Source organism: Chrysemys picta, chromosome 4 (genome assembly GCF_011386835.1).
Source record: "Chrysemys picta bellii isolate R12L10 chromosome 4, ASM1138683v2, whole genome shotgun sequence".
Taxonomy (NCBI): domain Eukaryota; kingdom Metazoa; phylum Chordata; order Testudines; family Emydidae; genus Chrysemys; species Chrysemys picta.
This window is the reverse complement of record NC_088794.1, coordinates 82,997,765-83,009,992: the sequence shown is the minus strand read 5'-3', so window position 1 is coordinate 83,009,992 and position 12,228 is coordinate 82,997,765. Positions and strand designations below refer to the sequence as shown.

General features: G+C 56.1%; 1 protein-coding gene across 1 annotated transcript in view; it reads right to left on the bottom strand.

The window, feature by feature from the left end:
• DGKZ (diacylglycerol kinase zeta) overlaps positions 1-12,228 on the bottom strand; it is a 64,459-nt gene that overhangs the window by 16,737 nt on the left and 35,494 nt on the right. The window contains 11 exon segments of the mRNA XM_065592851.1: positions 3,742-3,811; positions 5,514-5,593; positions 5,949-6,049; positions 6,672-6,871; positions 7,496-7,607; positions 7,714-7,787; positions 8,064-8,126; positions 9,082-9,137; positions 9,578-9,656; positions 10,452-10,592; positions 11,360-11,473. Of these exon segments, the coding sequence (XP_065448923.1) occupies positions 3,742-3,811; positions 5,514-5,593; positions 5,949-6,049; positions 6,672-6,871; positions 7,496-7,607; positions 7,714-7,787; positions 8,064-8,126; positions 9,082-9,137; positions 9,578-9,656; positions 10,452-10,592; positions 11,360-11,473 (1,090 nt within the window).

Below are 12,228 nucleotides of genomic sequence, written 5' to 3'. Positions count from 1 at the left end.
GAGAGAGAGAAAAAAACAGTGCGATTCCTGTCCCCAGAATCTGGCAGGAGACCAGGAGGCAATGGGACTGTCTATAACCACTGCATTCCACCCCGGGCAACAGGAAACTGTTCAGCCACCTTACAACCCCTTGAGTGAGTGCACCCACATAACAGCAGGGAAAACAGTTAACTCTTGACCACGGATGGCCCATCGACTTCCACAACGTGCCCTAAAGACACATCCGTTCTCTTCACAGACTACAGATCGCAGCACGCAACATTCCAGCCCGACTGAGCAACCAGCCCTTGTTCTAGGCCCTGATCACCATTAGGAGCAGGAGCAGCAGCAGCAGCAAGGTAAGGCAGGACATACTTGGCTACCTTCAGGCTGCTGGCCCGGAATTCCAGCTTTCTGGGAATTTTCAGGCCCCCTGACCTGCCTCCTGGGTCTCATGATTTTTGGTGCTGACTCTGTGACACAGACATTGTACAGAGCAGAGCCTTGCCTGAGCAGGCTGCGGAGACGACAGCCCATTGCTTACATCAGGGGAGAGATTATTACTCTGGTTTAAAATCCCTCATGGTCACTTTTATTGCGACAGAACAACTGCGGGGACATGGAGCAGCCCAGATGGAGAGCTCAGGCCTTTCTGTTCTCCGCTCTCAGGGACTTGGTGTCACTACATCAGGGGTTCTCAAACTGCGGGTCGGGACCCCTCAGGAGGTTGCGAGGTTATTACATGGAGGGTCTCCAGCTGTCAGCTCCACCCCAAACCCCGCTTTGCCTCCAACATTTATAATGGTGTTAAATATATAAAAGGTTGTTTTTAATTTATAGGGGGGGGTCGCACTCCGAGGCTTGCTGCGTGAAAGGGGTCACCAGTACAAAAGTTTGAGAGCCACTGCATTACATGTTTACATTATTGACTAGGGCTCATCACAAACCAGCACCAAGGCTCCAGGCCTTCTGTATTATCCCTGGCCTTGGCAGAGCACACTTCCCCAATGGGGCATGGGCTGGACATTGGTCCCTGTCCCCCGGGATGGCAGCAGTTTAAAACCAGCAGCCAACATCCACTCTGCCAATGGGGGCTAAGAATTGTACTCAAGCGGGTCCATAATCTGTCCCTCTGTCCTGGGATGCTTGTTGCTGTCCCTGCTGAGCACCAGCTCGAGGGACAGAAAAGCCCCACATTGATATACTGGGGCGAGAGGAGCAGAGTGGACTGGGGTGTGTGTGTTTGGGAAGCACTTTGCAATTCTGGGATGCAGCCGGTAACTATGAAAATCACAATAAAAATTCCAGCGAGGCGAAGGGGCTGGGGAAGGAACGGGGGCTCCAGAGCCTTGTTTCAATGTGGTGGAGAGGGCCAGGACAGACCAGGGTTAGTGGGTTCCAATGCTTTATGGGCATTTTCTCCATGGGCTCTGTGCCCCCCACAGGGCTGAGGACTGCTGCCCAGGCTGGGGTTGCTATGGCTGGGCCCTAAAGGGACTGGGGAATTCTCTCTAGGAACAGAACAAGAATGGGGGGGAGGGGTGTCCATGACACAAGCCAGAGCAGATTAGAGGAGTGAAAGAGCCCCGTTTATCCTGTCCCTGCAAGAGATTTACAGCCACGGAGCTGCTAACGAAGGTCTGTAATTCAGCCACTTTAATGAGCCTGCGTCGCCCTTGAATGCAGCTCCAACCTCTTTCCTGGCACATTTTCCTCAGCGCCGAACTTGCTGCTGGGAAACCAGCGAAAGGAGGAAATAATCCACAGCAGCAGTATCTGAGAGCAGGGATCATGTGAGCGGTGCATGCAGTGGGGTGTCCGCCCCACCCCCACCAGGTGGGACCCCACACTCCCAGGAGACAAGGGAATGAACCTAACTTGGCTTGGTTCCCCACCACTAGCCAAATTCAGGGGGCAACGCCTGCACCCCTGCTGGGACTGCTCCTGGCACACACACCCCTCCTGGAGGACGTGGCAGTGATGGGGCCAAGGTGTGCTCCTGAAATCAGAGATTTCGTGGGGAACCTGGAGGGAGGCGCAGCCAGAGGAAATGAACACAAGGGAAACAGGGAGAGGAACAGAAACTCCAGAAATTGGATAGGAAGGAGCAACCTATCCTCACAGCGTCTGGGACAAGGCTCTGGCCTTTTCAATCCCCTGGTCCCTCCAGTGTCTCCCCTGGGGTGGGGTCAAATGCTGGTCTCCCCCTTGAAGCCCAGCTTGTCTATCTGCAGTCAGGCTCCTCAGGTGGTGCGGCTGGTGCCCAGTGAGTGCCTGGTGCAGGCCTGCTGGCTCTGAAGATCAGTGCAGTGCCCTGCTTGGTGTCCCTGCGTGAGCTTCTCCCTGTGTGTTTGGGAACTCGCTCCAGCACCATTACAAGGGCACAAAAGCCCCTATTGTCCCAGGCTGTGGGGGATTCCCAGGGAATAGCTCAAACCAAAAACAGAGACACCAAAAATATGCTAGTAAAAGTGAATATGCAGCCTGGAGCTTTGGGAACAAAGTGTCGACCTCGGGCGGGGGCAGAAAGGGGAGAAGGGGCTGAGAAAGGAGCTGGAACAAAGCCGTGTTTGTAAACAAGTCCCCACTGCTTTGCCCCAGCACTCGGGGGCTCCTGCAAACACAGTCGACTGGGTCACAGGCTCAGCAGGCACTCTCCTCCTCCTCAGGCACCAATGTACAGCCTGTAATTGAATGAGATGGACAAACGCATCTCCCACTGCAGCAGCTATGCTGCTCTGTAGAGCACCTCCTGCTGGAGAAGGCTGCCACTGCAGCAGCTCCCTCCTGACCAAAGCTCCGACACTATTCACTGCAGTGCCCCCTGCTGGGAGAATCTGGGACCAGCTCTCAGTTTTCACCTTCCCTCTCCCCGCCCGCTTCCCCTCTGGTCCACGCTGACTGGTCATTATCGCACTGGAGTTACTTTTCAGGAGCAGGGCTCCTAATTCACTTCTCCCCCAACCTCCCACACTCTGAACACTTAGTACAGGGCTAGGAGTACTCACTTGCTCTATTAAAGACCACAGTACTATTTGTAGTTAGGAAACTCCCCTTGGAAGTCATTGGGCTGGAGTGACACTGGTAGTCCTCTCCCCCATACAGAGGGAGAATAATGGGCCCTTCTGATGGGTAGCACCCCGAGTACTGGGGAGGAAAAGGCTGTTTGCACGAAGAGGCCAGTCTGTGTCAGCCAGGCATAGAATATAGCCAGTGGCTGCACACACAGACCATTCCCGACGGGTACAGAAGATTCTGCAGTGCCTCCCTGAGGATGCGTTCCCAGCCCGAGGGAGCCCCCTGTCCGTCAAACACAGGCACAGCACCTCAGCCCAATCCTGGAGAGCCTGCGCCATGCACAGGCCAGAAGTAAGGTCTTGAGGCCAGGTGTACTGTTAGCAAACACTCCACACCTGGCAGTCTTTGCTGGATTCACATGACCAGCGGCACTGGGCACAGCTGCTGCTCTGGGGGCAGGGAGGCATATTCCTTCAGCTCAGAGCTGCTGCACTCAGGCACCTAAGCAAACTGAGAAAAAGGTAATGGGGCAACTGCCTGACTGCTGGGGCGCCACATGCAGAGAGCACCAGGCCGATGGAAATGGTGCCATGGGGTGAGCCGGTCAGCGTGTCCCAGGGAACAAGCATTCCCAGAGGGCATTATTGGTTTGGGACTTTTGCTACATCTCTAGAGCGAATCAGAGCACGACCCCACCTCCCAGGGCAGACCAGTGCTACTGTACTCCATGGAGAGGATACTCACAGTCTAAGAAACACCACTTGGGAGACAGCTTCTGGGATGAAAGTGTCTTTAATTTGGCTCCATCCCCTTCCTGCACAAAGAGAAGAGAGTGACGTTTCCCAGCTCCTCGTTGTTCCCCCCAACCTTTCCTGGGTTCATTCCTGCACTGGGCATTCAGACAGGCTCAGATTTATGGCCCTTTGACAGAAGCAGTTTGCATCCAGGCGTGGCATGGAGACAGTGGGGCACATGGGGGCATGACACAAGGGGTGGGGAACACAGGCATGGCATGGGGTGCAGCTGGAGACAAATCCGCCAAACTCACTGGGGAGGTGTCCAAACAAGCCTACAAGCCTGGCACCATGTACATGACAGAGATCCCCCGGAGGGGAGGGAGGTGGGTGATACACACCTGAAGGAGCAGGCACTGTAAAGAAGAAGGGCATGGAAGAAAATCCTGCAAAGAGGGAAGGGGGTGGGTTACCACATTCATTCAGCTGCCCCCCTTCTGTGTCTCAGAGCCTGTTCTGTGCCCCCTCCTGTATGAGGAGCCAGCCCCTGCCACCGCATGTAGCCACCCGGCCTATGCATTCCCAGTACTGAGCCCCCACTGCCCTGCATCATGCAGATGGGTTCAGAGTTTAGTGATGACGTGCTCCAGATGGAATGAGAAATAGGGGAGAAAGGCAGCAGCTGAAACCAATAGCTACGTGTCCCAAGCTGCCCAGCTTCTGTGTGCTCAGACATGTCATCTAAAGCATCAGCCAGGAGACAGGCCAGGCCACTCTCTAGAACCCCCACCCCTTCCAGCTGCAGGAACTTCCCCATGTTGTGGCCATAGTTGCTTCCCATGACTTTATGAGAGGGATGGGACTGGGTAAGGGCTGAGATGCTAGGCCCTCACCAAACCCATCATCATGGTTGCCCAGCCACCTGCCTGCGAGTGTCCCCCATCCTGTCACTGCAGGGAAGGGTCCATCAGAAATGCAGAGACAAGAGAGAGAGAGAGGGATAGGCAGGTCCCTTCATGCCAGCCTGCCTAATGTGCTCTGCAATTAAACATGGTAGATTGACCATGAGAGAGAGAGAGCACTGATTCAAACCAGACAGGGATCCTGCAGCACTTCCTAGGCCACAAGGAGCCCATTTTCAGGCTGTGCAGGGCTCTTCCAGGCAAGGCAAAATCCCTTCCAGGAGGTAGGGAAGGAAGAAACCTGGGTACTGGGCTAGTGCAGTGTAATCAGACACCCTCCAGAGCTTCCCCGTCTGTGCATGAGAGAGGAGAGCTGGGCAGGGGAAAAGCATAAATCTACAGGCACTGGGGAGAGGCAGAACTCTCTGCTCCCCAGAGGTGAGGGCTGAGAAGGAGCTCACAATAGTGCAAGAGGGGAGAGAAAGGGGCACCTGACACAGGGGAGACTGACTACAGTGTACCCAGGTTTGGGGGAAGGACTAAGATCTTGTGGAACATACTTCAGTGCAGGACAAAAGCCTTCTCTTTCCACCTGCCTAGCGGCCTCTCCTTGCCCAACACACTGGAGAGGACTAGAGGGCAGGGTGAGCAGGATGGCGACAAGGGAAATAGTGAGGCCAATACACGGGAGCTGTCAGACTCAACAGATCAATGATCCCTCTAGCCTGGGATCCGGTCTCCATCAAAGGCCAATGCTGGATGCTCAGAACGCCAACTGTGCGAGGCTACCATAACCGGGGGTCAGGAGAGACCTCTCCAGAGCCTCCCTCCCCTCAACGATCAGTTCCCGCCATCTCCCATGCCCCCTGCAGTGCCTCACCTCCTGCAGCCTCTCTATGTGGGTCCGACAGACCTCCAGGTCACTATCTCCCGGAACCACAATGATCCCCAGGGGCACAGCTGAAAGCAAAGCACAGACATCTTAGGGAGCGGCCTGCTGCCAGTCCTCCCCCCAGTCACTGAGCCCCTGAGACAGCAGGGCCACTGTCCAGCGGAGGACAGCACCAGAGACATGGTGAGAACAACAGGGCATTGCCACTTTGTATAAAACAGGGCTGACCACAGCCACCCACAGAGACTACAGCTCAAGCATGCAATACTCCATCCGCAGACCATGGCTTTGTTACCACAGAGCTGCGGCTGCCCAGAGCTGCCCCAATGGCCCTGTGGCCCAAAGTGCTCAAGGAGACCTCACCCATAACCCCCTGGGATAGCACACTCCCAAAGCCCCCAGGCACCCGGGCTGGTCACTCACAGGCTTCCTTGAGCTTCTCCTTGTCGTAGTGAAGAGCCTCATAGTCATGCATGCTGATTCGGTTCACCCGGATTCGCAGCCGCTCGGGCACTGGTTGCTGGCTGCACGCAGGCAGGAGGAAAAGGGCAGGGGTTAGAAAGGAGGCCATATAGATGTAGGCAGAAGCTCATGGCTACAGTAGCCCAGCCTCCTCCAGCAAGAGGCAACTGAGGAAGCTAGGCAAGAGCACTGTCTTAGGGAGCTCCCAGCTAACCAGTACTTATCTCTCCCAGCAAGTGGTGCTGTAAGCAGAATGGGAGGAGCACTGGTGTGGCAGGCTAGGGACATGGGGTGACGTGCCCAGCCACTCCAGTACTTGACTCCCCCAGGAAGTGGTGCTGCAGGGAGTGTAGCAGAACTCCTTGCTAACCCAGTCCCAGCAGCAGGTGACAACAGTTAAGGCTTCATTTTCTGCAGCAGATGGCTCCCATAACTCAAGCCTCCTCTCACTCTCCTTCCAGTGTTGCCCAGAGATCCTTTGGAAGGTTCCCTGCTCATGCCTATTGGAGGCAACTGTGAAGTGTGAAGAGCCGGGAGAGGCCACCCAGAATAAATGGTTGAATTATGCCCTTTTGGATTGGTACCACCCCATGCCCTGCTGCTGTGGAGGTGAGGAACTGATCCAGATTGGACAAGTTGCTGGGTTTGGGGCCCCCAGGGTTGCCCTGCACCAGGTGAACGTACTCATTGAGCAGGGGCATGGAGTTGCGTCGCTTGGTCTTCTGCACCATATTGGCCTGGTTGCGCAGGGAGATGTGAATACGGGAGGCTGCCAGCTTGCATGGCTCCCCGTCCACCTGCATAGGGATAGCCTTGGATGTGGTGAGCATCACCTCCCGGCACTGGTGCAGCCGCTCTCCATGTCCACCCACCTGCAAGGCAGCCTGCAAACAGAACCAGGGTTACAGTGGGGCTGCCTGTGGCGAAAAGGCTCACGGCCATACCTTAGAGCAGCAGCATCCAACACCAAGTGGAGTCACAAGCAAACTGAGCTTGGAGGGGCTCAGCTCAGTCCCCAGGGAGAAGGAATCCACAAAGACCAGCACATGCTGGAGTCCTCACAGGTGTCTCAGCTCTGGAGCGGCCCTGGGTGGGGAGGCAGGCGAGAGGATGCAGAGGCACACAAAGACCCCAGCAAACAAGGCTTATGGTGTTTGAATTCTCTCCCACCACTAGCCACCCAGGCACAGGGTGCAGGCTGGGGAGCGTTCTAGGGAAGGCTGCTCTGCTGTCCTGCACACAAGGCTCCGCTGTTCCTGGCAGAGGTCCCCCAAAGCTATACCTGGGGGTGCACCTCCAGGGTCCTGCTCCTGACTACACTGAGCCATTCTGGCTGCAGACTGGAAGGTCCCACAGGCTTAGAGGATGGGTGCCGCCTGGCGCCCTCAGGCACAGCTGGATTTCAAGTCAAGGTCGCAGGGTCGGGAGCTGTGGGTCAGGCAGGGTGCAGGGCAACGGGGCCAGAACCTGCAGCTCCCCTGCCTGCTGCAGTGGCGGAGCTGATTTACCAGGGATGTCATGGTGAAGCCGATGACCTCAATGCAGCCGTCGTCGTGGCGCTGGGGCTCGAAGTCATGGTGCTCCCCAGGATTGCCCCAGGGCATGGTGCCCGCGCAGTACCTGCAGAGACACAACGGGAGCAGAGTACCACCTGGGACCAACAGGAGGGCTCCTCAAACACCGGGCAGGGAGCTGCTCAGCATCCAGGGGTGCAGGAGCCACTCACCTTGGAATGTTCAGAAAGACAAGGCACTGGGGCTTCAGGTCCTGGATCTTGGGGGTCAGGTCTGTCCCGTCGCACTGAAAACAGACAGACGGACAGACAGTCAGACACCTAGGGTGTCTGCAAGAAAAGGGCCCAGCCCAGCCCTAGTACTCTGGGGGGAATAAACTCCTCATTGCCTTCTGAGTGGGAGCTGTCGCCCTACAACACCCAAGGAATGTCCCTCATAGTGCAACAGCTGCCTCAGCCGCTGCGGTACCAGTTACTGTAACCCCAAAGGAATGATGCCCTGGATTCACCAATCCCCACCGCTCCCAGGGAACGATCCCAGCCCCTCCTCGCCAGACACTCACCACCACTTTGACGTGCTTCGCTAAGTCTTTGGAGCTGCCCGTGAGAAAGTCGGAAAACGCCGTCTGCCAACACAAGGGACAAGGTTAGTGCCTGGAGACCGCGTCCCTGAGCAGCAGCTGGATCGCATGGACTCTTCATGCTCTACTGAGTCTCAATTCAAGCCCCCGAGACTCCTGAGACTGGGCAAATCCTCTTCCAGGCCTCACTGCACCTTCGGCAGATTTCCCCTTCCTGATACAGTGCTGCAGATGCTCCTCACTCCTGACCTGACGCACCCCATGATAACCCAGCTCTGACAATGGACTTCAGTCCTAACTGGCAACCCCCCCATGTCCAGGCCGGGCCTCCAGGAGCAGCTGTGATCTAGGGCTAGGGCACCTCCTTCTCCAGGTGGGACGCAGTACTGGGTGCACAGAATGCAAGTTCATTCTCTGGCTGTGAGAAAATATGGCCAAACAAAAGTTATTGGGCCCAATACGGGAGCAAGACACCAGCCTCCTCAGTGCGAGGCAGTTACGAGAGGGCATGAAACAATATGACATGCAATCTAGGGTAACACAGTTAATCCCCCAAACTCAGATCCTCAATGGGATGGACAGCTCTGGGAAGCAGAAGCAGCCAAGACGCAAGGGGAAGAACAAATTAGCCAGGGGGCTGCACTACGATAGGGTTGGACAAAGGCTAATGCAACCTGGGGACTGCATATGCAGAGACCTCATCCCAGGGCAGGAAGCAGATAATCACCCTCTAATACAGGTCTAGGGGGTCCTATCTGTGACACTGTTTTTGGGCCTGGGCCCCTCAGTACAAGAAGGCCAGTGGAAGGAGTTCAGAGAAGAGCTAAAACAATTATCATGGGGCTGGAGGGACATACTGATGGGGAGATCAAAAGAGCTGAGTCCTTATAGTTCAGAAACCCCATTAGTAGCTCCCCAGAGAAAGCAGCTTTTGAAATCTCTAAGAGTAGCTGGAGCTTAGACAGACATCGCTCCTCTCCAAGGAGTCCCACACACTCACCCCAGCATAGAACATTTTATTCCGAAACCGGCTGTTAAATTTCTCTGGATTGGCCTCTAGGGAAAGAAGAAAAAAAAAAGAAGACAGACGTTAGTGTCATTCACTCACTGCCAGGAGCAACTCAGCTGCCCGTCGCCCCAGCCTCACTCTCCCAGGCTCACTAACCAGCCTCCCCCAAGACTTGCCAGCTGCCTCTCCCACACACCTTGGTTTCTTCCTCCCCCTCCCCTTCATTCACGCACACTCTGCAGCTTCCTCTCCCCTATCTGGTTATTCCCACCCTCTTCCTGGTCAGTTCCCCCCACCCTCCTCCCAGTTGGTTCTCTCTTTGCCATCTCCCTACCACAAAGGCATTTCAATTGACCAAGCTAGGGGCACCCCCAGATTACAAACCTGCTTCCCCCGTTCACCCCCCCCCAAATCCCAAGATTCTCCCACTCTGCAGCCCAGCTCTGCGCAGAGAGTACCAGCCAACCCTACTCCAGCCCCCACCTACCTCGAGATTCGTGGAACTCAAGTGTCACGCGAGCATCAAAGCCGAGGCTGAAATAGTTATTGAAGACATCGAGGGGAAGCTGAAAAGGGAAAAAGAGGAGGCTGAGGCTGGGAACCGTGGTGACCAGACATGGGGCTAGGAATGTAGGGTTACTGCAAGGGAGACACCACACTTCACTAGCCATGTACAGGGGCCACTGCCAGCAGAGGGAGTAATTGAGACAGAGGCGGCTATTGGCCTGAATGAGGGATATACTGAGGGGGATGGAATAGTCCTTTCTGCTGCCCTGAGCACATCCATGCTCAGCCCTCAGCCCAGGCTCAGCATCCACACAGGCAACGGGGATGCAGTGTCCAGCCCAGATCAGCACCTAGGGTGGAACGGGGTGGCAACTGCAGTCAGCGGATGCTTTCTCTGTGCCAAATGCACCAGGGGTTGGGGCCCGTTTCCCCAGGAACCTTCAGGATCCCCAGAGAGGGTTTTCCAGAGAAGCAGGGACGTCTCCTCTCCACCAAACCCCATTCCAGCTGCTCAGTCCCCCTTCTTACAGGGTCACTGCTGGCTCACCAAGCAGCCAGACGATCTCTGCTCCGAGACACTTGCTGTTCTCAGAGTCTCTGTGCCAAAGAAATGGTCTTCTGCTTGCAGCGAGTCCTCCAAGTCTCTTGCAGACCTGCACCTTTGGGCCAGCTCTGGTTGCCACTAGCCCCTGGGGCAGCTTCTCCCAGATGGGAGGCAGGGAGGGGCCTCTGAGCCACGAGGAGAGAAAATGGAAACGGGGGGGAAAATACTCCCTGGGGAGTCGAGTGCTGCCTGAGCTGGGGATAGATGGAGAATGCTGGCCCATGGTGGAGGAGCTCTGTGTGTCTCTCACCTTGTCTGTGGCCGTCTCGTCTTTTTCCTCAGGGTTCACCTCGGAGTTTGGCTCCACCTGGAGATTCCAGCGGTCGAGCTGCACAATGTTTCCCTCCTCCACGTGAGAGAGGATCTTTGACAAGGGCTCGTCTGTGTAACCCTATGGGCCAAGGCAGAGCTCAGTGAGCCACCCAACTTGGCTCCCCTAACCGGAGAGGGGGTGTGCAGGGCCAGGTGCCCCAGAGCAAAGAGTGGGGAGAACACAGGATACATAGGGCCGGGATTTGTCACTGTGTAACCTGCAGCCTAAAAGGCTCCGTCTCTGTGGGTGTTTTCCACAGTGACTCCCAGCACACCACAGCGGCTTGCCAGGTGGCACAATTAGTTACTTCTCCCAAGGGGGTGGATTCCTATTTACAGCTGATGTCATTGGTGGGGGCAAAGGTGATCTGGGGAGAAACCAGGCCTCTGGGTGATGCATACACCACAGGGATCCCCATGTGCCAGCCACAGGCCAGTCCCAGCCCTGTGGCATCTATGCCACATGCCACACCTCCAGCACGTAGCCCTTACCATGTCCAGCCACACCCGCCCCTCACTGCACACACCTCCTCTGCTGGGAACTCTTGGGTACACTATTCCTAGCTCCAAGATGGCAGTGCATGGAGTGCAAGTGGGAAAACTCCCAACGCCAGAGAAAAAAGCTCAGCTCCCCCCCCGCCCCACACACACACACACAACACTGACTCCGGGGGCTTAGCTCCACTTCTCCCACACACCAAACCTCTGTCCTGCCATCACAGCTCAGACCCCTCCTCCCCTCCAACCACCTGTGCCCAAGCTCGGGAGCCAGTAGTACCAGGGCCCTATGATCCCCGCCGCCCAGGGCAAGTACCCCTCTCTGCCCCCTGCCCCTGAGTCACTTACCCCGCCCCAGTTCAGAGTCCTGGCCAGGTCATTCCCTGTCCCCAGAGGGAGGATGGCTACAGGAGGAGGGGGATTCAGACGTAACTGGTCCAGGATGGAGAGGATCCACCCCACCTGGCCAAACACCAAACAGGCAGCTGGTTACTTCAGAGCCCTATGGGGCGATCAGCTTGAGGGAGTAGAGAGTGTTACCAAGAGCCAGAGACGAGGAGGATATGGAGACTGTCCCCCCTCCAGCCGTTACAGGAGATGCTCAGTCAATAACCGTCAATGCTCCAGACAGAGGGGACAAACCCCATCTTTCTACCCAATGTTCTGGGGAAATGCCTGCCCCACCCCAAATGGCAAGTGAGTGAGGCTCGCCAGAGGTGGCATCTCATGCAGTTCACAGCCTGTTGGTGCCCTAGTATGTGTCAATGCCCCTGTACAGTGGATTCTGCCAGGACCCATATGGCTGAGAATCCCCACTGCTATTTGCCCTGATGGCTGATCAGCCCCTTTCTATACCTAACCTACACTGGGAGCGTGAGAGTTAATCTTCCAGGAGTGCTGCAGACAGCTTAGATGGGTGAAGCCTGAACTCACTCTGGCTCCCAAACTTTGCCCAGCTCAGGGCTGTGCCAGCAACTCGTCAGGAGCTCCAGGGCTGCACCTAAATGGCATCAAAAGGAGACCATTGCAGCCACCCTCATCTCTAGCATGGAGACGTAGCCCACAAAGCTAGCTTCTGAGATGAAGATGGAGCATTGCATGCTGGGACCTGTAGTCACAGGGGGCTGTGAGCCATATTACAGAACTTGGGGGACCCATTTTGCCCACCTCTGGATTAGATCAAGGAAGCTGCCACCTCTCCTGGAAGGGCAAGGGGT